Source organism: Caloenas nicobarica, chromosome 9 (assembly GCF_036013445.1).
Source record: "Caloenas nicobarica isolate bCalNic1 chromosome 9, bCalNic1.hap1, whole genome shotgun sequence".
Classification (NCBI taxonomy): Eukaryota; Metazoa; Chordata; class Aves; order Columbiformes; family Columbidae; genus Caloenas; species Caloenas nicobarica.
Genome location: NC_088253.1, coordinates 13,891,992 through 13,916,276, shown reverse-complemented (window position 1 = coordinate 13,916,276; position 24,285 = coordinate 13,891,992). Strand labels below are relative to the sequence as shown.

The window sequence follows — 24,285 nt, the reverse complement described above, 5'->3', positions numbered from 1 at the left end:
AAATAAAACACAGAAGATCCTTTTCTGTTTCCGAGTGCAAAAAGAAACCTTGTTCCCTCCCCTAAGGGATGAACACTGAGCATCTTATGAACAACAGCTCTGAGACATGTTCCAGGGCACTTCGCTCACCACAGGGGTGCAAAGGAGGAAATAATATATTTCTGTGCCTCTTCAACACAAGCTGCAGCTGAATCTATTTCATGAAAGTGAAGTATGTCAGAGTAACACCTCTGAATTATTATAGAGTGCTGAACGTGCATCAGTCAGCTCCAGGCTCCCTAGCAACCAGAAAAAACAACCTAAGTTTTATGAACCCAGAACATCAGCCTGACAGCAATGGAACCAGCTCTGGAAAGGAGGGGCCAGCAACATTCCAGGAAGATCCTAATTTCTCTCAACCCCTCCCCTTCAGACACACATTTCTTCCAGTGAAGGTTTAAGAGCTGGCATGGGATCTCACAATTTTGGGTCTGTCTCTGCCCAGCATGCCCACAGGCTCATTTTAGGCCCAGCAACTCTGGCCGTCCTGCCGCTGCTCCCGCCCTTGTCAGACAGGCCTCTCCAAACCCCCAGCGGCTGCACACCAGGGAGCCACCGCGCAGACCGCTCCTGTCAGCTCCTCACACGGCTCCTCATTCTGAACTCCACCTCAAACCCTAAAACTGAGCACGTTCTTAAGAAGCAATACAAAGTCCACCCTTTGTATTTTAACAGTGTACTGGCACCGTAGTTTGATGTGGACACATTCCTGTCTCAGACTTGAGGCTTGATTCGCCACGGTCACTATTTCTTTCCTCCAGAGAAACTACATTTTAACAGGAGTGGCTTGTCCTTCGACAGGCAAGTCTGCTTTTATCCAGTCACTTCACTGATTTTTGAGATAATCTTGCTTGGCATTAGCCAAGTATTAGGAATAAGCTTCATTCTCCTCTTCACAGCAGAATAGAGACTAGACTGCCAATTCTCAGTTCTTGCAGGTTTAGAAATCCACCAGAGCATCTGCAAAGATTTTTCATGCTTTTGCTCACTACTATGAAAGCTACATTAAACTCTCAGATCCCTGAGCTATTCTCAAGCCAGCCCTGAAACAGAGTGCAGAGAGTGCTAATCAGTGAACCACATAAACAATTACAAGAAACACATTTAGAGGAAAAACATTAACAGAAAGTACAAAGTTCCCCAAACAGCTTCTCAAATAAGGTTACTTTCTCCAAATATTAGTGAGTTATATTTAAGGCCGCCTCCTCAGGCTTGCAGAGGCATCAGCACATGTACTTTTTGGGGGAGATGGAGCAAAAATTAAGGAGTTGAAATACAATTATAACCAGTGTTTTACTTAAGCCAACTATTCAGATCCTTCAGTTACTGAGGTACAGTGGTCTAATTCCCAAGCCTGTGCATTGAGGGTGCAGTGGGTCTGATTGTGCCACAATGAACAGTAACTTTAGTGCTATGTGGCAGACTTTAAGCACAGCTATTATACACACACAAATATGCATAATTTAGTTAACAATAAGCTTAACACTCAAGTCACACAGGTCTCCAGATTCAGACCCAGAGCTAATCCTCTTTCCACCTGACAATGATTAAGCAATTATAAGACTTCACTTATAATCAGGTCAAAATCATCCTCTGTTTCTTTATTCCTACAAGGAAACAGGAATTAGCAATTTGCTGCTTCCAGGCTACCAATACACAAGGTGGTAGAGAGCTACTCAATTTCCTCTGTAGTAACTTGGCAACCTACAGAAGCTAAAAGGAACTTTCTTCTACTGGTGGCAACCTGCAGCAGAAACTACACGTGGCTTCAATTTGGGCCAAAATTAAGGCAGAACAACAAAAGCCACTGGAGTCCAAGCTAGCAAGATCCAGAATACAGTCTAGACAGACTCTTCAGGCTGGGCTCAGCACCAGAAAGCCAGCCTGGGCTCTGCTGCTCATCGCACACACTGCACTACAGAGGTGGCATGGTAAGGGAAACGGTCACGCTCCCCCTCCTCACAGGACCGCGGCTTCACATCTTTTTCAAGTCACTATAGCATCAGAGGAAAAAAAAAAAAATTAAAAAAGAATCACTCAGTTACTACATGTGCCTCAATGTTTGTGGGTAACATATGTTATGACAAGCAAGCTCCCCAGAAGCCTGCTCTGGCAAAGACACATCACCGCCAGAGACAACATTGTTTAATTTGCTACGTAGCACTCAACATCGTGATTTCTGTTCTTCTAGAAGATTCAGACGTACATATAACCACAGACTAGTGTCTGTCACTAGTGCCTACCCTGTACTTCAGCACATTGGCAAACGCAGCCCGGGAGGCGCCGTTTCTGCCAGTGCACCCCTTCCTGCACTGTTTCGTGTAGAATTACTGGAGCCAACCGCAGACATTCTGGCTCTCACACCGGCCGCCTTAAACACCCCGTGCGAAGGTGAAACCACTACGAGCTCGTTCCGCGGCCCGGAGCGCTGCCGATGCCCCGGGACACCCGCCGCGCCCCGCAGGAGCCCGACGCGGCTGCCCGCACGGAAACACCCTGCGCGGCGGTGGGCAAACGAAGTTCAACAACGCGCTAAACGTTTCTGCGCCTTCCGCGCGGCAGAGGAGCGGGGCGGCAGGCAGGTGCCAGCGAGTCCGCGGGCACCGACAAGCGCCGCCTGTTCGTGCGGCCGGAGGTGCCGCCGAACCGCACGGGACCACGCGCGCCCCGAGCCCCCGCCGCAGCCGCAGGCCGCGCAGCCCGCGCCCGCCGCCCAGGCCGCGGCCCGCCCGCTCCGGGCACGCGAGGGCGCGCGCGCCCTGCCCCGCTCCCCGTCGCGGCGGGAGCGCCCCCGCGGCGGCTGCCCCGCGGCTCCCGAGAGCCGCAACCGCACGCTCCCTTCGGCGCCGCGGGAAGCCGTCCTGCCGCCGAGGAGCAGGCCGGGGGCGCCCGGGGCGGGAGCGCTACTTACGCCGACAACATTGTCTCCCTTCCTCCCCGGCCGCAGAGAGCCGCTGCCGGCCCACCTCCCCCCCACCGCTCCGCGCCTCCGCCAGGCCCTACCGGGATCCAGGGCGGGCCCTGCGCGGCGGCGGCGGCGCCGCACGAAGCCAATGGCCGGGCGCCGGCGGGGAGCGAGCGAGTAGGCAGGCAGCCGCCGCGGGGTCGCAGCCTGCGGAGGCGGAGCCTGCGAGGGCTTATAGGGCCGGGCCGGGCGCGCCCGGGAGGCCGCGGGCGCTCCCCGCGCGGCGCCATGTGACTGCGCGGCCGCCCAGCTGGGACGAGTTAAGCGCGTGTGGCGGCGGCGGGACACGGCAGCTGGCGGGGACAGGGACAGCGGCAGCCAGCTTCCTGGCTCTCGTTCTCGAGAGTTTTAACCGTCGCGTATTTTTTTTTTTCTCCTTCCTCCCTCCGCGGTGTTTGGCACTTTTCAAAAAGCGGTGCCCGATCGCTGGAAGTCCCCGCTGCCGTTCAGCGCGGTGCGGAATGAGCCGCCCCGGTTCTCCTGCACGGCGGCAGTAGCAGGCGGGGAGCGATGCTGCCCGCCCCCCGGCGCTCCCCGCAGCCCGCCCGGGCTCTCACAGGCGTCGGCGCCGCCTGAGCAGCCGGCGGGGACGCGAGGCGGGTGAGAAGGCGCTGAATGCAGGCGCGGCCCGAAGCTGCCGCTTGCCATGTGTGCGGGTAGTATCTGTCTCGGGCAGCTCCCTGGTGCCGGTACCGGGTAGCCGGGGCGGAGCGGCAGCCGGGCAGAGCGGCGGGGACGCGGCCCCAGCGCCGCCGCCGGGACCATGGTGAAGGAGGAGTGCAAAGCGCTGCTGGACGCGCTCAACAAGGTGACCGCCTGCTACCGGCACATGGTGCTGACCATCGGCGGCACCTCGGACTCCCAGAACCTGCGGGAGGAGCTCAAGAAAACCCGGCAGAAAGCCCAGGAGCTAGCGGTGGCCAACAGGAACAAGCTCACCACGGTCCTGAAGGACAAAACCGTGAGTAAGGAAGATAAAGCCGAGTTCGAGAGGCTATGGGTGATTTTCTCCACGTGCCTAGAGATCCTGGAGATCGACATGAGGAGAGCCCTGGAGCTGGGCCACGAGTTCCCGCTAAACGTCCCCAAAAAGCACCTGATCCAGACAGGCATGAGCGGGGGAACCTCTGGTGTGGCCGCCAGAGCGATGAGCGTCCAGAACATGAAATACGAGGCTGAGCACAATATAGACGTGGTGGATTTGAAAGACCTCGAGAACGAAATCAACCAGGTAGGAGAGATGATGTACGAGATGGAAATGAAGGTCAATGTCCCCCAGTGGACAGTAGAGGCTAAGCAAGACCCAGGGGCTGAACTAAAATCCACCATCAGCATGGGCGCTTCTTCTATTGGCATGATCTCTGTGGAGGAAAATAAATCCTTCTGCGATATCAGCAAGGTTCTAGCTGGGATTATTTTCTCCGCTGTGCTCATTATCGCTATAGTCCTGGCAGTGTGTGTGGTAAAACTCTCTTAGGGTGGTGCAGCCTCTGACAAGAGCGACCCTCCTCCATCTGTCTTTGAAGCGTTTCACGTCTCACCTTTAATTTCAAAACGGGTCACTTGGATGAGCTGAGAATTTAAACCTAGCACTTGAAAAAACAAAGCAAAACTTTTGCCTCTCAGTATCCTAAAATGCACGATTTGTTTCTTCTTGAAGAAAAGAGATGCAAATCAGCCTGCAGAATAGGATGTTTTCATCTGCTGGACTTGTAACGGTTAACTATGAAGTATCAGGGTATTATCTCTACTGGCTTTAACAGGGATTTGTCTGCTATTAATAGTTCACTGTTCTCAGAAGCCTGTATTTTTTGTTCTTGAATAGGCTCTGGTGTTTGCTGCTGGTCACTGTTTACAGTATTCGTGAGTAACACGAATTTGGAGGCTAACACAGGTATTTTGTCTGACAAAGTCAACAGAATACTTTTTATTTCATCGAATACACAAAAATTTATTTCAGTGGAGGAAAAGAGGAAGGATGAAAACTCCAATAAAAGAATGTAAACAACCCTATTTTAGATAAGTTAATGGCTGGGGAGGGAGGAGATGTGGAGGAGGATGGAGAAAACAGAACAAGCAATGTTTGATACCAAATCCTGTTTGTTGATTTAAACTGATTGTACAGAACCCGGTTGCATGGGTTGGCACAGCAAATGTGAATGACTAATCGCTTTTTAAATCCAGAGAGAAAAAACAGGGAGTTGCGTATTCAGAAAAACACCAGGAAGCCTCGTGGTTCTCATCCACATTTACCATTATTTTGTCTTCTCCTGCAGACAGGCTGGTTCTTGCCACTGGTTCAATTTTTTTTTCTTTTTTCTGTAGAAGCAAACCGCTTGCACTTCACAGTTAACTTTGAAAAGAGGAGCAATGAATCTACCCACAGCAGAAGCAGTAATTTTTGAAAATAGATTTTGGCAAACAAAAATGTCAAGTTAAAGCAGCCCTTACTAATAATCCAAAAAGAGATCCCCTCTCATGTTGACGGGCAGGGATGGATACCTGTAGTATATGTACAGTCACATTTCTGCAAGCTCTTGAATTCTTTGTAGAAATCCAGATAAAGCTAAAAATTATATCTCATTCATGTCTGATCAATCATGTGGGAAACAGGAATCAGTCCCCTTTGATACACTGCAGTTTTGGGAGGTAAATGCAAGAGCAGCACTGCTTCCCTGTAAAATTGTTAATGCTTAAATGTAAAAGTGGGGGGACGGACACTAACTTTGCAGAGAAGTTGTATAACATTTTATGAAAGGACCTATGTATTATGGTATTTATTGTGTAACTTATGGAAATGTCTTCTGTCACTGTGAACACATATTATCCATTCAAGAATGCTCAGTATGTACTTCATAGCGCCATAGGTGGAAGAGGCACTCCACAGGCAAATATAAAGACCTGTAATATTGGGGTTTTAATAAGGTATTATTCTTCTGCATTTGTTATTATGGACAAATTATCAAAGAATAACAATCGGACATGTTTTGTGAAGTTACTAGACGACAGTCTTCAGTCTTGTTAAGTAAAATTATGTTGATAACACTCAAACACCTAATATTTTTGAATTAAGAACTAAACACACTTTGAAAAACTGCAGCAAAGTTTATTCTTTGAAACTTATGAGGGCTGGATTTGAAGAGAAAAGGTGTGTGACAAATTTGAATATGGTCACTTGTATGTGAGAAAAAAAATAATGTAGGTGAGGAAAAATAGTAAGTGGAGGCCTGAATCAAGTTACAGACTGTCGTTATGTTGAAGGATAATGTGGTTCTGCACATTGATCCAGTCCAGCTCCATTCTCATGGGAATTCACCTTTTTATGAGATGACTCCACATTCCTTTCTATTGTATTTCACTCATTCCATAGGATGTGTTTCATACATAGTTAACCTAGCTTTGTAGAGATTCGCAGCAGCATTCTGACAAAATCAAGCCTGTATTTATCGGTGCTACTGTTTCAGTCTGACTAGACGAGGTGTAATCGCTTTGTGTTGACTTACATGAGATCTCCTTCACAATCATATTAACTAAACATATTTATGGAAAATACTGCAAAAGCTGCAGGAGAATGTACATATTAGGACTGCAAACACTAGTCACTAAGGATCTGCAGGTATTTTCACTTTTTGCACTCTCCTTTTCCTTAGTCTGCAGGAAGGTGGATAAGAAGTTGGACTCTGTTCTGTACTTGTTGAAAGCTCCATGTTCCTTTTGAAATCAGATCGTTTAAGCACATGTTCTGAAAATGCAAGTAATGCAAGTCTGGTTTCTGGTGGATAAGTAAAAGATGCCACCTACAGCATTCATTACCTTGGATATTGGTATCCTGAAGCAGGTATACAGTTTATCCACGGTTAGCATGTAGAAGAACTTTCAAGAATAGTTAAATCTCATCTTCAAAAGCAAGCCTCAGTGAGTTGGTGAATTGAAAATTTTCAGTCCATTGCATTTTTTGGAATTTGGATTTTTGGATATAGGACTCAAAGAATTCATATAAGTAACCTATAATTATGTAAGTCTCGCTTCATTACAAATACACAATTAGCATTTAAAGGATTGGACTTTGGAAAAATAAAGTATTTTCAAGTCTTAAGACAAAGCTAGCTGGAGATTTAGTCATCATTTGTTCATTCCTAAAAATCTGTATCATCTTATATTTAGGATACCTGAAATTAAAAGATTAAATAGAATTGTAATAGAGGATTGGCACTATCTAAATGGATAATGCTCCTGCCATTAATCATCTCCACTTGATACAAGTGCACACTCAATGTGACACACTTCAGGTGCACAAGCGCACAAAATGAAAACAACATGAACACATCACCGCCCAAAAGTGCTGATATTTCTTTTAAATTAAGAAATAAAGAGATTATGTAGATTTACAGTCTTCATTTTTTCCCCACTGGAATGCACCTGGAAGGAGACTGGAAATACTATTTTTGTAAGTGAAAAATGGGAAATCAAACTTCAAAAAACTCTATATTTAAATAGCACAAAGAAAATGCAAATACTCTCATGCTGATCAGTGAATGAGAACGTTATTGCATTTTCACTACAAAAGAGGATGGTCATTGCTTAATTTCAATGTTCTATTTCAGTTCTTTTGTCTTTATTCACAGGATATATGTTACATTTCATGTATACGAATATCTTATTCCTGACTTGAATTATACTGGTTTTGCCTGTGTACGGGTGGTATTTTTCTATACTTTGAATAATTCAAACTTGTTACTGTCACTATTTAACTTAAAATACAGTACATTCTTATAACTTACTGGTTGGCTTACAGCAATAGTTAAAACCAAATAAAAACTAGAATATTAATACAGTTTGTCAGTAAACTCTTCTAAACAAAAAGTTCCTATTTCAACTACAGGAATAAAAGTAACATGCTAAGCCCTCTCATTACAGTTTTCTTTACATAAATGCACCCTTCTCAAGCTCCCAAAGTTGAATATAGTGATATATCTTTAATTTATACTGCAAGGGAATCAGCAGTCAGAAAAGTCAAGAAATCCCTGCCTTAGGAAGCAGCTACAATAACATTTAGGATGACAGGGCTGGCGTTGCCTTCAGCACTGCTTGTTCAGTCTTCTTGAGTAAAGTACAGAGCCCTTGGCTTGGGCAGTTAAAAACTAGAGAACATATTAGACTAGAGGAATGTATTAGACCCTCGGTGTTAGGATCCAAACTCTGCCCCCTTTCAGCCAGCAAAGCTTGTACTTAACTTTAGCAAACCTAAGGAGCATGAAATTTGGTCCATTAGTATTGATAGCAACAACAATAGATGGTTGTATCAAACTATCAGAACTGAGGCTGTAAAATGAAGTAATTTGTCATTTTATTCCAGGACTTCCAGTCTATCACCATAAAAACCCTCTACACTGTTTTCTTAGTTTACTAATAAAATGGACAAAGAACCATCTCCTTATGTTGCAAACAATGTAACATCAAACTTCAGCATTATGAATATGAAATAAAATTAGTTTCAAAATTCTTCATGAAAATATTTTTACGTGAATGCACTTATTTAAGAACATACTAAATGACTGATGTCATTAGTTTTGAGATTAAAAATTAAACACATGCTTTTTTGTAGTCTGAACAGATTGGTTATGGGCTTTCTTTTCCTTCTAAGGTTTCTGTTGTTATGTAAATTTTCCAGAAATACCAAATATATAAGTGCTAATGGAACTCCTGTTCAACATATTTACCCTTCACAGATTTTCATTATGTAAAAAGTCATTCAGTAAAACCAGTGGATTACAGATCTCTAAGTGCTTTCTCTCAATACGATTATATAAGTCTTTCAATGCCGGAGGAGATCTGGACAAAACAGCAGTCTACACGTGAGCAGCATTTGCTGTGGTAAGCATACAATAAAACTGGGATTAGATAACAATGTCTTTCATATTAAATTATCTGCATGTGTTGAGGGAAGGACAAGAGAAGGAAGGAGATGGATGTATGTAGTAAATATGTCTCAGCCTATGTTAGCAAAGTATGCTTTTTGTTAAATATGATATTATAGCATCACCGTTAAACTACAGCTTCTCTGTAAGAAGGTAGCATCTTAACACCCAGTGGGACAAAGAATATAAAATATCCCTGAGTGGAACCGACTACCTGTTCTCTGAATAACTCAATACAAAATAAGAGTAAAATATTTTGATGTGCTACATGATGATATCAATTTTACAAAAGCCAACCCTTTTCTCTCTGTGTCATGCTACAAAGGACTTCCTATTGGATGAAGGTGGCCCCAGGAGGCTGGATTCTGTCACCCAGCCCAAGAGCCTCCTGCTGCAGTACTGTGATGCAACTGGAAATGCAGCTTAATCAACTGCCATGGATTAAACCTGTGGAAAGGTGAAAAGTCACATGGCATTTAAGCAGCATGAAGGCTCTTCTGCATCTTCTCATGCAGCCAAGCACAAGCATTTCAAGCTGGTAGCAATGTGACTAGAAGCCATGTAGGGAAACGCAAGTAAAATGACAGCATCTCTGAAAATCTGTCACCTACACAGGCTAGCTAGCAAAAACAATTATGTTGATTGCTCGATTCCAGTAATTTTGTCAGAATATCTACTGTGGTTTTCCCAAGTGTCAGAAATTGACTTCCTGAGCCTCCACAGGGTCAGGTGGGGTGTTTTGTTCTGGTTTGACTGATTGATTGAAGCGTATGTTTTATTTACACTGTATTGCATGACATTATCATATACTTATTAGTAACATCTCCACCAAATCACACAAACTAACATCCTCTAAAAGCTAGTTCTAATTCGAGTGCACAGAAATGTCACAATCATAGTAGAAACGTGTGGTCTGTTATTTTGGTCAGTTTTCCACTATACATTAAAATAATCACTAAGGTCTACAATCAATCAGTCAAGTCTGTCTCTTGCACACAAATATTCAAAGAACATACACACTCAAACTCATTGATATGTCACAGCATTAAGGAATTATATAGCCTAAAACACGACTTCAAAAATCGTGGGGTTTTTGTAGGAATAGTAAATGTCAGGTCATACAGCCATGTATAAATGTCTTGAGAAAAAAAAAAAACAACACAACAAAAAAACCAAAAAAAACAAATGCAATTGCTTTGCATGATCTTCAACAATTGATATATAAATAGCATAAACCTCAGGAGAAAAACAAGAGAGAAAAGTGGAAATGAGAAAAGATGACAGAAGAAAATATTTAACTATCTATACCATATAAAATGACTGAGGAGTACCTGACACACCAAACATGATACTCCCTTAGCAGCTTAATCTAATATGTTAATTGCATGTGTAACTTTATATATAAATAAACATTTGAGTTCCAGGTCCTAGAGGGAGTGGTCTGAATCATTACTCATATGAGCCATCACTACGCAGTTCAGTGAAAAATTACATGTGCAAAGACTATTCATGTAATTAAAAGCTGCAGAATTACAACCATGATTTTATTTTGCATAAAACATGTAATCCATGATGCATCTGTTGGAAGTAGAACATTTCCAGTTGTTAATACTATCTGTAACCTAGTTTTCTGATCTGCTTTGATTTGTTGGAATATTGTTTTGTTTGAAGGTGCTATAATCATAAACCTGCTTTTCCTAGATTTGATATTTATTCACATTTTGGATACAATACTTAGAAAAATATACAGTGATTAATGTATTTATTTTTTAGATTATTCATTAAGTCTATTTATTCATTGATATTATATGAGCTAAACAATGTAAAAACTTTAGAATGTCATTTTGAATTAAGCCAGTTTAAGAAGTAGTAGAGAGACGCAGTGAAATCTCTCTAAGTTTTTGATACTTGAGGTGGTAACAATTTGTTCACTATAGTAGACACTACATCTGCATGGGGACAAAACTTTTACCAGATGCATATAAATTAAACTAAGAACTTAGTATAATCATCTCCAACTCACAGGACAGCATGTAAGCCACATCAAATTGTGAAATAACGGTAGACCTTGTTTTTCAACTGAAAATTATTACAGTGATGTGATCTGCACTGATCTGTATGTGCAAAATAATGTATGTAATGATGTGAGAAAAAGGGATGAAATAGTTCTATTACTAAGTATTCTCATCACACACAAAAAACCCCAGAGAGCTAATTTTACAATCATTTCTATATATGTAGTGACCTGAATATTTTTTCTTTAAACAAACTAATGTTTTCTTTTTCTCATAAGCAGTAACCAAAGTGGAAAGATGAAGTTATCTCCACATTGCTGAAATATGATCCCATAAAGAATTATCAATGTGATAATGTTATGGTTTTTCATTTGACAGAACTTCTGCATCACTTCACAAGGGTTTATTTTTCAACACAGCACAATCTGTTTTTGAAAACAACCTGAAATACAGAAGTATTTGGGCTTTATCAGGTTAACAATTGTATGTTCTGGCATACAAGAAGCATGAACGGCAGTCAAATTCTTAATTTTTTCTCAAAAATACTTTTTATAATTATTTAATCTGGAGAGGACTTTGGACTCTCCAGCCTTCTCTCTTACACTTTACTGAGTGTCACGTATTATCTCCAGCTAATTCTTGCTATGGAGACACTTTTCTCCAAACTAAAGTCTCCTGTATTCCCAGCTCACATGCTGCTCCTTGAAGGATAATGCCAGAGCTCAGCTGAATGTAGAATGCCCTTGTGCCATAACGCTTATACTACAGTAAAGGAATAAACTAGTATGCTCAGTTTAAGATTTGCATTCCTGAGTAATAAATTTTTCACAGATTTTCCATTCTTTCTGAAACCACTCGTAACGCTGTACAAGTTTTAAGTACATGTGAGATGAGCTCTGCATTTTAGCAGAATATATGGGAACAAAAAAGTCATCTAAATTGGCAATGAAGAAATTAAACATGCTTTATAACCTTGCACCTAGTTTGGATTTAAGACATTTTCTATATTCATTTGAGCTATCTCCAGCAAGTTAGGTATAGCTTTGAGAGAGCAGATCTATGCACATTCACAGCCCTTAGCTTTTGTTTTTCCTAGTAGGAAACTGGAAGGGGGTAATACCCCCCGTTTACGCACTTGATCTTTGCTCACAGAGTTTCTGAGAGTTCATCCTTGGAACCTACTGCCACCTCTAGTCCTTACAACCAGGTCAATTAAAGGCTCATATGCTCCTGGAATTTTGCATGAGATTACTTCAGCTTCAGTGAACAGATATTGAACTACTCTGCAAAACAATAATGAAAGGAAAGATTTTAAAATTGCCATCAACAGCATGAATATGCTGACCCTTGGGTAAGGAATGTCATCCTTAAGGGGAAGAGCTGCCTTACATACAAAAATACAAACATGTGGGAAAATGCAGCAATGGGAGAATAATGTTTGTCTTAACTTGCACTTGGCTGTGTTTGGTGCCAAAGGACTGCTTCGGGTGCTGAGAACGGTCATGAACAACACTATAACCACACAACTATTTCTCTACCAACAGTGCTGGTATGCTGTGTATGTTTGAGGAAAAAAACAGCAGCACCTATGCCAGCGACACATTCGATTTCCAGCCCCCACACAAGAATGCCTGTGAAATTAGATCTGCTAAATTTAATACCTGTGGATACCACTGAAACCAGAGGAATTGTTTTCCAGGATAGTCCTGCTTTACATACTAGCAGTTGAGAGACTTTAGACTGCACTAGGTAAAAAAACCAAACAAACATCCCATTTAGAAACTTAATAATGTAATCAGCACTGTTCTCTATTATCAGATTCTCCCCAAGATGTTCTGATATAATGTTCCAGGGATGTCAGACATTGCATTTTTGTCACAGTAAGACAGTTTTGTATATGTGCTGGTATTACAACTGATTTGGAAATGATGCTGTTTGTTCTTGGTACGTGAGTACTTTCTACTTAAAATGCCTTTATGCTGAAATGATCGGACATAATGGACCTTAAATCTTTTTGATCAGCCATCAAGCTCATTGGATGTTAAGTCTTGAAAAACCTCAGTAGTTTATTAATATTTCACCAGTAAAGCAGCTTTTAGGCAATGCACATTCCTAATAAGATGTACACTAAATACAATAAAATAGGTAACTAAGACTGAAAAAGGCAAACAAATACATGGTGAACATCATGATTTTAGGTTCAAAATACCTTATATTGGGAACAGGCACATTAGTGGACCTTATGCTTCTATTGCCCAAGACAGTAATAACTGCTGAGCACTAGTGGTTAAATTACTATGAAAGAGGAGGCTAGAGTTACAAGATGTCCTGGTTTTGCTTGTCTGTTTGGTCATGAGGAAGGAAAGAAGAGGGAGAACAGACTCATATATTGTCTGGCGAGAGCACAGCTGGTGTCCCGCCCCAGTTTTAGTATAAGCAGCTGGATGGCTGACCTGCTCTCTGCCGGCTGCAGCCTCGTGCCAGGATGAACTTATGGCCCAGCTGCGTCTGCGTAGACATCGACTGAATTTTCGGTTTTGTCAGCTGAAATATTCTGGCGTCACACTGGTTAAATTGCCTCTAAACATCATTTCAGTTAAGTTGAGACACATCTCACGGGCATTAAGTACATGCTCAAATAGAAAATAAAATGGAGAAGTTATCAGAGGCATGTGCGGGTATGTGAGTGTTTGCCAAACAGAATCTAGTGAGAACGGTGACAAATAGGAGGATTCTCCATGTTACATGCAAATAATATTCTTACAAAATTTCTCAACCTGTGTCATCATCTTAAACTCCTCACAAATTGAAAAAAAATTTAAAAATCTGTTATTAAATTGGGGAATCAAAATCAAATGTTAATAAAATAAAATGGTTCCTACAGTAAAATATCTGTTCAAAGGGCTTTTTCAAGGTTTTGCTGTCTTGGCTGAATGTATCTTTTTTCCAGGTAATAGCCTCAAACCAGAAGAGCTTTGTAATAAAAATTAATTAACATTCTACATACTCCTCCCCTTTGAAGTCTACCAGAACAAATTCAAACAACTTGAAGCATGACACGGCTAATTAAAGACCTAAAATGATTTCTGCTATCGACAATACCTCGATGTGGACCTGAGATAAGGAGGTTTCTCCGAGGCCGGCTGGCGGGTCAGCAGCGCTATTAGTTGCAAGTGCCCCTGCGCTGGAACCACAGTGCCCTCGGCAGCACTCGGGAGGACTTTGGGGTCCGAGGGAGCTATTCGACATTTACCTCTTGTCTTACTGTAAATACACTCAGTGCTACGAAACCTCAGGAACTGCAAACCACTCCATAATTTTCCGAGTAAATTGAAAGTCATCGCCTCGTTTCTCTCTGCCATTCGCCCTACGCCTGTATACCCTCTGTATTTCCTTAAGCTTTTGCCCTTTGAGGACGCTACTTACCGGCTTAAGGCTGACCGGGACTGAGGCATTACCGACTGTTCCTGACAGGCCCCCATCCCACCGCGTCTCCGGGCCGGACAGGCGTTCAGCCGGCGGAGGTGCGCGATGACCGGCCCGGCCGAGCCCGCCCCGCTTTCCCGCCCAAGCGTCCGGCTGCAGTCGCTCCTCCGGGAGCCCAGGCGGCGGTGGCGCCCGGGTGGCCCCGCAGCGCGATCGCGGCCGCCGCCTCCTCCAGCCCTCACGATGAACTGGCGGCTGCGGCACTGGAGGGAAGCGGCGACGCTGCTGCTGGCGGCGGGCACACCGGCGCGGCTGCCGCGCCGCCCGCTCGGCCCCTTCGACTATGAGGTGCTGCTGCTGCAGCGGAGCTCCCGCAGCGGCTTCGTGCCCAGCGCCCACGTCTTCCCGGGCGGCCTGGTGGAGCCGGCGGATTTCTCCGCTGACTGGCTGGGGCTGCTGCCCGCCTCGCCTCAGTGCGGGCTGGGCCTCGTCAGGCCGGCGCCTCTCGGCAGCAGCCGGGCCCCGCTCTTCGCCACCGAGCGGCAGCGGCTGGGCTCGCCGCTGCCGGGGGAGGTCGCCTTCCGCATCTGCGCTATCAGGGAAACTTTCGAGGAGGCGGGCATCCTGCTGCTGGTGCCGGGGCGCGGGCCGGCGGCGGACAGCGGCCCCGCATCCCCGCTGCCCGCGGAGCGCCTGCCCCCGGCCGAGCTGAGCGAGTGGCGGCGGCGGGTGCAGGGGGACCCGGGCTGCTTCCTGCAGCTGTGCCGGCACCTGGGCTGCGTCCCCAACATTTGGGCGCTGCACGAGTGGAGCAACTGGCTGACCCCCGTGGGCAGGGCTGAGGCCGGCGGCCGGCGCTACGACACGGCTTTCTACCTGTGCTGCCTGGAGCAGCGGCCGCCCCACGCCTCGCAGGACGAGCAGGAGGTGACGGCCGTCCTGGTAAGAGCGCGGCCAGCCCGCGGTCCCGTGGCGGCGGGCGGGGGGGACCCCGGGCAGACCCTCCTCACCCCGCCTCAGGAACCGCCGGCCTGAGCCCGGGGCGAGCAGAGCTCCAGCTCTCGGGCCGTCCTCATAACGCTCCCTCAAAATGTGAGAGAAGGGGAGTTCGACCTGCACTTTAATCCCCTCCCTTGCACAGCTCTCCTTCCAGTCAGTCACCGCCGCCCCCGTTATCAGTCGTGCAGCTGGAACTGCTGGCAGAAAAGGGTGTTTCTTTAAGTTCATTTTACACGAAGTTTTGTGGCACAGGATGCGTGTCACATCAGATCATTTCCACCGTGAATTACTGTATCTTTCAAAGGTGGATGACAAGAAATCCCTTTTCACTCGTGCAGTATCAACGGAGTATTGCTGTTACACCCTTAACATTCACCACGCTTGGAGAGATCCTGGGGGCGTGTACAGTGTTCCAGGGGTGCAAGTCATTTTTGTCTTTTGTAGTTACTTGGAATATTTTAAGTAACATACTAACTTGTTGAAATAGTGTATTATTAAAAGCATTTTTGGAGCTATACTTTATTTTACTTTTTTTTTTTAATTGGAGGGGGTAAAAGTAAAAAAAACTTCATGAAGAAACTTCTTAAAGATAGCTCAGGGTCAGGCACATGAGAGTCTTCAAGTTTTTCTAGAATTTTGAAAAGTCTGAAAGCAAGTTAGCAGTAGATGCGAAAACACACAGTTCTGTAAAAGTTTACCTAACAATTTTGGTATTAGTGATGGTTTGATATTTATTTTGTAATCTATCTTGCTACAGAACTTTAAAAGTACCTGAGATCTTATCTTCAAAAAAGTTCATGTTTGTTATAATTTTTAAGTAACAGCATAAATCTACTGCAAATGCTTATGCACACGTTTATATTATGAAATTCACCATGTGAGGTGAAAAGATTAGTAATAGTTTAAACATGTAGAATAATGCAGTGTTTAAGCATAAATAGCTGGGTGTTCACGCTCTGAAAACAATGTGTGTAAGAAGCAGATGTTTAGAAGTACTTTTAATTCTTTAAGCATCAGTAGCAACCTCTGTTAACTGAGTTCACATTGAGGTTAAGGTTTTCTGTTGCTTCAGCAGACTTTTAGTCAAACCCTAAAACCAGTCTCAGTTTTAGTTTCCAAAGTTGGTATGCCTCTCTGTAAAATATAAGTTTATTTTTATAGGAAAAAAGAGTAATTTTTATCGATTGCTTTTATTATGCTTTCTCAATTTTTAAAAATTTATTTTTGTTGCTATTTTGGTGTAGTTTATACATGGTTTTTATTCTGTTCAGAATACACGGACTGTTGAAAGCTCTTTTTCTGTAAAGTCTTTCTTGCTAATGGCTTTTAAAGTTGTTTATACTTTCTATCTGCTGGTGACACTATTATTTCAAGGCTTGTTTTCATCTTACAGTGGTCATCACCTCCAGAAGCCATTGAACGCCTTAAATCTCAAGAAATATGGTTTCCTCCCCCTCAGTTCTATGAATTTTGTAGGCTGTGCAACTTCTCTTCGCTCTGTGAGTTACACAAGTTCAGCTCCGATCGAGCTCTGGAGGGGTGTGAGCGCTGGATGCCGGTGATATTAACTGCTTCTGACGGCTACATCCAGATATTGCCAGGTAAGAACACAGATCAAGGTTCTTTTAAAAATATAAAAGTTTAGGAATTGGTACATACTCAAGCCACATGACATAAACCACTTTATAACTGTAAGAAAATTACTGTTTTAAGTCAGGTTACTGCATGCTTTTTCTACTGTTTGGCTTCCTTTTTAAATACAGTTGATAATGGCTACTCTCAGAGACAAGCTGCTGAATCAGACAGCATCGTTATTTCTGTACTTACTTATCATCTCATTGTCTCGTATGGTGGATATTAATACATTTATTTGTGAAGAAATTCTAGCATTTCAATTTTGTTGGTTTGGTTTGGTTTTTTTGTTTTGTATCTGAAGGATGTACCAGAACTCCTCCTATTTAGTCATTTTCAGTGGGAATTCTCATTTACTTCAGTTACCTGTTTGTCTGTGTAAGGGCAAGTGGGTCAGGCACAGCTGCAGTATCAAATCATCACAAATGGGCAGTGATCTAAAAAGATAAAACTAATTCATTTTCCTCCTGCCCTTTCTCCTACTTAAGCCTCTCTCATTTCATAATCATCTACTTTTTTTCCTTCTCCTTATGAAAAGTTGTATCTACTATTTATTATTTTCTGCTTCTTTGATTTTCATTATGCTTTTGCCCTTTTTTTTTTTTGGTGACAATGAAGCTCTACAATTTCTGTATTGGTGGTGCATTTGCACTCTTGCACAAGAGTAACATGCATTTATATGGCAAAATACTGTTTTCTTCAACAAAACAGAACAAAGTAACTACTTTCTATTCTTAGTCCTACTGTTTTAACACTTGGAAAAGTATTGGTCTTGTTCTCTACCTATTACATAAAGTCATATCTCACCAGACTGTGATTATAGCATATTAATATTATCAGGAACACTGGAACATTCAAATCAACACCTCAAATGGGTGCTGCAGTATCACTGACAGATACTTCAGAAATTAATGGCCCTGTCTTTAAATCTGAAGATGTTTAGGGGCAATTTACTTTTGTATTATGAAATACATTCGCACTGAGTTTCAGGTCCTGATAAATATTTTTAAAATAGCTAGTGTCAATCAAAAGGGTGAAAAATTAGGTAGACAATGTATAACTAAAACCTTTTTCTGCCCCTAGGAGATGAGTTATATCCAGAAGATCCAGATTATACAGGAGAAAAGAAAATAATCATGTCAACAGATAAGAAGGCTGAAGATCTCATGAAAGAGGGTAGTGTATTTCACAGGATAGTAATAAAAAACATCAACAATCTTGCCGTCTATGTTAATATTCCAGCAAAATATAAACATATTAATCCATTGACAATAAACTCTGATTGTTCAGATTACAATAGCAAGTTATAATATCCATTTGATTTAAAGCTAGAATGTTTTTAATTACATTCACTGTGGTTTGGGTCCTTTCTAACCACTGCCAAATAGTCAGGAAAATATTCCTTTGTCCTGCCAAAGCATTTGTGTGTGCATGGTTTGAGATTTATGTGTACCTAATTCTTTGAGTCTTTGAAACTGTAGTTCTGCCAGTTACGATGTTTAGAGGCTACTGAAAATTTAACATAACCATCAACTTAATTAATAATTAACTTAAATGCAATTTGATGGTAATTATACTGAGCCATTACCACCTTATTCTGTTTACAGACTGATTGCAGAATATGCTGCAACACTGGTCCATTAGGTCACACAGGTCCTTTTCTCACTGAAAATTTAAATATATATTATGTTCAGAACAATATGTTTTGACTTGACAAATTCTTTTACTCTGTGTCCCAAAGTTATCTGTTACACAACTATAATGTGTGTCTAGGAATGAATGAAATCTCCCATTCTGTATATGCGACATCTCCCAGTCTATTCTCTTTCATTTTTGGGAAAACCAGTGTATGAATATATATTTGTTAGCTAAAATTCACTTTAAAAATTATTAAGTTAATGTTTAATATACCCAAATTCTTACTACTAATGGTATTCTATTCAAAACTTTACAATTTTCAAAGGTAGAGATAATTTAGACAAACTAAGTCATCAGATTGAGTGCGTTCTCAATGTTCTTTTTATTCATGATAATTTTTATCTTCAAGTTGTTAGCAATTTAAAAATTAGAAAAATTAATTATTTAGCTTCAAAAAGATACCAACAACTTCAGGGAATAATGTCCTACCTTGGAGACACCCACTTCCATATTTCAACATCCCACGTTTTGCTTCTCAGCTACTTTACTAAATATATCTGAGATTTAAGAACTTCAGAGGAAGCTGCTTGCTTTTTTGTTTGGGATTTTTGGTTGGTTGGTTTTGTCTTTTTTTGTGCAATAAGTGGAGTAAATGGAGCAGTGACATAAATTCTTTATCTGGAAAAAGAATGAATGATAACTTGAGATTAGCTAGTGAAGTTGTTCAGAAAGCTTTGTTTCAGCTTTTGTTCTGTATTTTAATTAAAATTTTCTGCAATATTTTCATTAAATTGAATTGGTTTGTAGCATTCATTTGGATTGGAAAAAAATGCATGTCTTTCTTCTCTCTGAACATGCTCAGACTGTTCTTGCATTTGCAGACCTTGTTGAAATTTGTATACCTCTGCTAAACGTGGATCATGTGAAGCAGTATATTATGTATACTGTATATTATGCAGTATAGTGTCTCCTTCAGAATATTCTGGCTAACTCTTCTGAACATGAAGACAACAGAAAAATCAAAACTGAGAGTAGAGGAAGCAAAGAAAGTACCTTGCATTGCTGTCTTACATGATTTTTAGCTTTTTGAGATTAACACTGGCCGCTAGTACTAGGAAGACGAGGGAAAGGCATGTTTATGATCATACTTGTGATGTCTATAGTAACAAATATCTTTGCTTCAAAATGATTCAGTTATTTATTCATAATGGGTAAAATAAGCCATCTGAGTAGTTGCTAGGCTGTTTTACAAGTTACAAGAAGATACACAAATCTACTAAGACACAGCATTGATAAAGATGTATACGTTGGGCTCTCCTTCACCTTCTGTATAGGACCAAGATTCCTTATTTTGAGCTGGCGGACAGTAATGCAGCAAGTTAAGGTTATTCTGTCAGCCCAGGAAAGGAGGACAGAGAAGCACTTGCAAAACTATTCCTATTTGATTGTTGTTTTGTAGAAACAATGGTAAGCTACTCTATTCTCCTGCAGATAGAGGCTTAAAAAAATAGCCTAGCTGCAATAACTGGTAACAGAATCACAGAATGGTTTGGTCTGGAAGGGACTTTTTAAAGATCATCTAACCCAGCACCCATGACATGGGCAGGGGCATCTTTCACTAGATTAGATTGTTCAAAACCTCATCCAGCCTGACCTTGAACACTTCCAGGGATGGAACATCCACAACTTCTCTGGGTGACCTGTTCCAGTGTCCCACCACCCTCACTGTAAAAAAATTCTTCCATATATCCAATCTAAATCTAATCTCAGTTTGAAAGCATTACCCCTTGTGCAGTCACTACAGGCCATGGTAAAAAGTCTCTCTCATCTTATAAGCCTCCTTTTAAGTACTGAAGTTCAACAACAGGGTTTCCCTAAAGCCTTCTCCAGACCAAACTTCCCAAATTCTCTCAGCCTTTCTTCACAGGAATGGTGTTCCAGCCCCCTGATCATTTTTGTGGCCTTTTTTGGACCCACCCAAGCAGGTCCATGACTTCCCTGCACTGGGAACCCCAGAGCTGGAGCCAGCACACCAGGTGGGGTCTCAACAGAGCAGAGGGGAAGAGGAGAATCACCTGCCTCAACCTGCTGGCCACGCTGCTTTTTATGTAGCCCAAGATATGGTTGGTTGGTGCCTATGTGGGATCATTTGAATCCACTTTTCTCGCTTCATGCTTTTTTACTGCTGACTTATTACTTGCTGTTTATTTTATATTTATTTTAGACTATGGCAATGATGTTAGACAAAAAGCAAATTTGAGTGATTTTCTTATTTGAGTTTGAAATGGGTCGTAAAGCAGCAGAGACAGCTCGTAACATCAGCAACACCTTTGGCCCAGGAACTGCTAATGAACATACAGGGCAGTGGTGGTTCAAGAAGTTTCACAAAGGAGACGAGAGCCTTGAAGATGAGGAGTGTAGTGGTTGCCATTGGAAGTTGACAATGACCAACTGAGAGCAATCATCGAAGCTGATCCTCTTACAACTACACGAGAAGCTGCTGAAGAATTCAATGTCGACTATTCTACGTGCGTTTGCCATTTGAAGCAAATTGGAAAGGTGAAAAAGCTCGTTAAGTGGGTACCTCATGAGATGACCAAAAAACAAAAAAAATCATTGTTTTGAAGTGTTGTCTTCTCTTATTCTACGCAACGACAACAAACTATTTCTCAATCAGATGTGATGTGTGCTGACAAGTGGATTGTATACAACAGCCAGTGATGACCAACTCAGTGGCTGGGCTGAGAAGAACCTCCAAAGCACTTCCCAAAGCCAAACTCGCACCAAAAAAAGGTCACAGCCACTGTTTGGCGATCTGCTGCTGGTCCGATCCACTACAGCTTTCTGAATCCCAGCAAAACCATTCCATCTGAGAAATCTCCTCAGCGAATTGGTGAGATGCTCTGAAAACTGCAATGCCTGCAGCTGGCAATCGTCAACAGAAAGGGCCAAATTCTTCTCCACAACAACGCCCAACCGCACATGACACAACCAATGCTTCCAAAGTTGAACAAAGTGGGCTACGAAGTTTTGCACCATTTGCCATATTCACCTGACCTCTCGCCAACCAGCTGCCACTTCTTCAAGCATCTTGACAAATTTTTGCAGGGAAAACACTTCCACAGCCAGCAGGATGCAGAAAATGCTTTCCAAGAGTTTGTCAAATCCCAAAGCATGTTTTTTCACACTACAGGAATAAACAAACTTATTTCTCTTTGGCAAAACTGCCAGCTGTAATGGCTCCTATTTTGATGAATAAAGATGTGTTTGGGCCTACTTATAATGATTTAAAATTCACAGTCCAAAACCGCCATTATTTTTGCACCAACCTAACAGTAGCTGGAAGCCTGGCAAGATCTCTTCCTCAAATGAGATATGTCTGTTGAGGCACGGGAATTGCCCCCCTGAGGCTGAACAAGTAGGGCCCAGAGGGGAGTTTCCCAAGTGCTGAGAGGTGGGACTCCAGCGATGGCGTGGTGATCATCTTGAGAATGGGAGGAGACCTCTGAAAGAACAGAGTGTAAGGGTGCATCCGAGCAATGGAAGCAGAGAGGGAATCACATGAACTGGCCCAAGGCCTTGAAGTGCATGAGCATTCCTGTTTTGGATGACATTTCTCCTGAGGTCCTTTGACTGTTCTCGCTCCTGCTTCCACCATGATGCCCTTAGTGTGGCCCAGTTTCTTAGAAGTTATTTTTCGAGGCTTTATTTGGTGTAGAGTGTCACATGTTGGAGTCTGGTTTTCATCTTTTCAAGAAAGGCTGAAAAGGACCAACCCCTTCAGTGTCTTCCAGAGAAGCTTGGGCTGCCCCGTGGCCCCGCCCCCTGGCCCCGCCCCCCGCCTTGTGGCCACGCCCCCGCCCCATGGCTCCGCCGCCGGGATTGGCTGCCCGGGCCCCATGGCCCTCCGTCTTGCTTAGAGGGGACGGAAGTTACCCAAGGCCTGATCGGCGAGCCTTGCCCTTCCGAGCCCGGAGCAGGAGCAGCACAACGGTAAGAGTCCCATTTGAGGCTCATTTGCCACAACAATACACCAAAGGAGCCGAGAGCGCGCCACCGCAGGGCTCTAAGCTCGCTCCGAGCGCCCGCTCCCGCCATCCCCTCAGCGCCGCGCGGCGCATGCGCAGCGAGCCCACGGCGCAGCCCCCGAGCGCGCACACCGCCCAATGGCAGCCCGCGGCCCGCACGTGCCGGAGCTGCGCGTGCGCGCTGCGGCGAGTCCGGCGGCGGGAGGTTCGGGCGCTTCTGGAAACTTCTGAGGAGAGCGGGGGAGGTTGTGCGGGCGCGACTGAGGTTAGAGGGGTTATTTTTATGAGGAAGATCATGAATATGAGGGAAACTGGCGGGAGGGGGGGCAGGTTGGGTGGATAAAGGAAAATATAGTTTCTTAAGAGTCTTACTCTTTACTGTGCTCTTTCCTTGTACTGTGTCTATTAGATGTGGGTTTTTAAAATGTAGTAAGACTGACTAGTAGGGGGAGGCTGGGATAGTGAGTTGGTTGATACTTGCAGGAGTGTTTGTACCAGATGTGTTGCTGGAGAGGAACCTTTTCCCTTGTGTTATGTTGTCGATGTGGCGGTTTGGAGTGAGGGTTTAGCAACATTTTGATAAATATTCTTAGAGGTGGAATTTGAGCAAATGTTTGAGTTCTCATTTAGTTCTTAGTAACAAAGCAAGCGTGTTGTTATTAGGTTTATGTGAGGAGAGCTAGTCTTTTACCTGGGTGCGCTTTATCCTTGATACTTTGACAGGTCTTTTATTGTTTTTGCACTTTTCAAACTGAGAGATTAAGAGAGGTTATTTATGTGTCGTACATTTTATTTCTGAAATAAAAGTGCACCTAAGGCGGTACTGTGTTATAGTGCACTGTTAGACACTTCCATTTAACTGGGGTGGGATGCTTGTATCATATATTAGGTAAAGCTTCTAAAACAGTTTCAGCTGTTTCATTGTGGTGCCAAAAGGGGAATAATTGGTGCCATCTCTTAGCAAAGCACGTTGCTCGTTATGACCACAGTGTAGTCATATTGCTGCTTACTCAGTGCTGATGTGTTCAACGCTAATGGAGGGGGTGGAAGGCCCATGTCTTGATTTTCCTCTTCCAAAACGTTTTATTAGGCATCTGTTTCCGGCGTGAATTCTTTTTAAGTGGTAAGATGGACACTGCATGGACACATATGATGTGCTTCCTTTGTGCCAAAATGAAAGGCACATTACTTCAGTCTGTAGGTAGTTTATTATTCTGTTGTAATCCCTAAGTGGGATATGTACCACTGCAGATTAATGTAATGTGTAATACTGGTAAAAATCTCTGTTAAAATTGTTAAGGTTGGGACAACTTTGTGTTACGTTTGGGATTTTTTTAATGATGTAAGCATTTCTCTGTGGTGTTTCTATTTATGTGGTCATGTAAATAGGTTGTAGCAGCCCTTGTGTTCAATCAGCCTGTTTCTGTTGGCCTTTGAATGTAAAATAAGCAGCTATATACTGTGAGTAGGTTGATGATAACAGGTATGTTTTGGTGTATTAAAAATTGATGTGGTTGTATGTACATAAGTGTGGATGGCAAATCTTAATTAGGCTTTAGCGTAGTGCATCATTAAGAAGGCTGGTTTGAACCCTTTGATACATGTAATATTTCTGAGACATATAG

General features: G+C 43.0%; 3 protein-coding genes across 8 annotated transcripts in view; 2 read left to right on the top strand and 1 right to left on the bottom strand.

The window, feature by feature from the left end:
- ANKRD27 (ankyrin repeat domain 27) overlaps positions 1 to 14,428 on the bottom strand; it is a 54,231-nt gene extending 39,803 nt beyond the window's left edge. For 4 of the 6 annotated variants that reach the window (XM_065640955.1, XM_065640959.1, XM_065640961.1 and 1 more), the window contains exon 1: positions 2,951 to 3,025. The gene's annotated coding sequence lies outside the window, so the exon portion shown is untranslated. The other 2 variants (XM_065640957.1, XM_065640956.1) reach the window with 2 other exon arrangements.
- Positions 3,217 to 10,591, top strand: RGS9BP (regulator of G protein signaling 9 binding protein). Its single transcript, XM_065640962.1, has 2 exons — positions 3,217 to 8,878; positions 9,248 to 10,591. Exon 1 carries the CDS (start codon positions 3,768 to 3,770, stop codon positions 4,479 to 4,481), a length of 714 nt encoding a protein of 237 aa, XP_065497034.1. The 5' UTR covers positions 3,217 to 3,767; the 3' UTR covers positions 4,482 to 8,878; positions 9,248 to 10,591.
- Positions 14,429 to 14,545: 117 nt separating the features above from the next.
- Positions 14,546 to 19,393, top strand: NUDT19 (nudix hydrolase 19). The gene is made up of 3 exons (XM_065641054.1): positions 14,546 to 15,305; positions 16,756 to 16,963; positions 18,078 to 19,393. The coding sequence occupies exons 1-3, from the start codon at positions 14,607 to 14,609 to the stop codon at positions 18,302 to 18,304; spliced, it is 1,134 nt and encodes a 377-aa protein (XP_065497126.1). The 5' UTR covers positions 14,546 to 14,606; the 3' UTR covers positions 18,305 to 19,393.
- Positions 19,394 to 24,285: the final 4,892 nt, after the last annotated feature.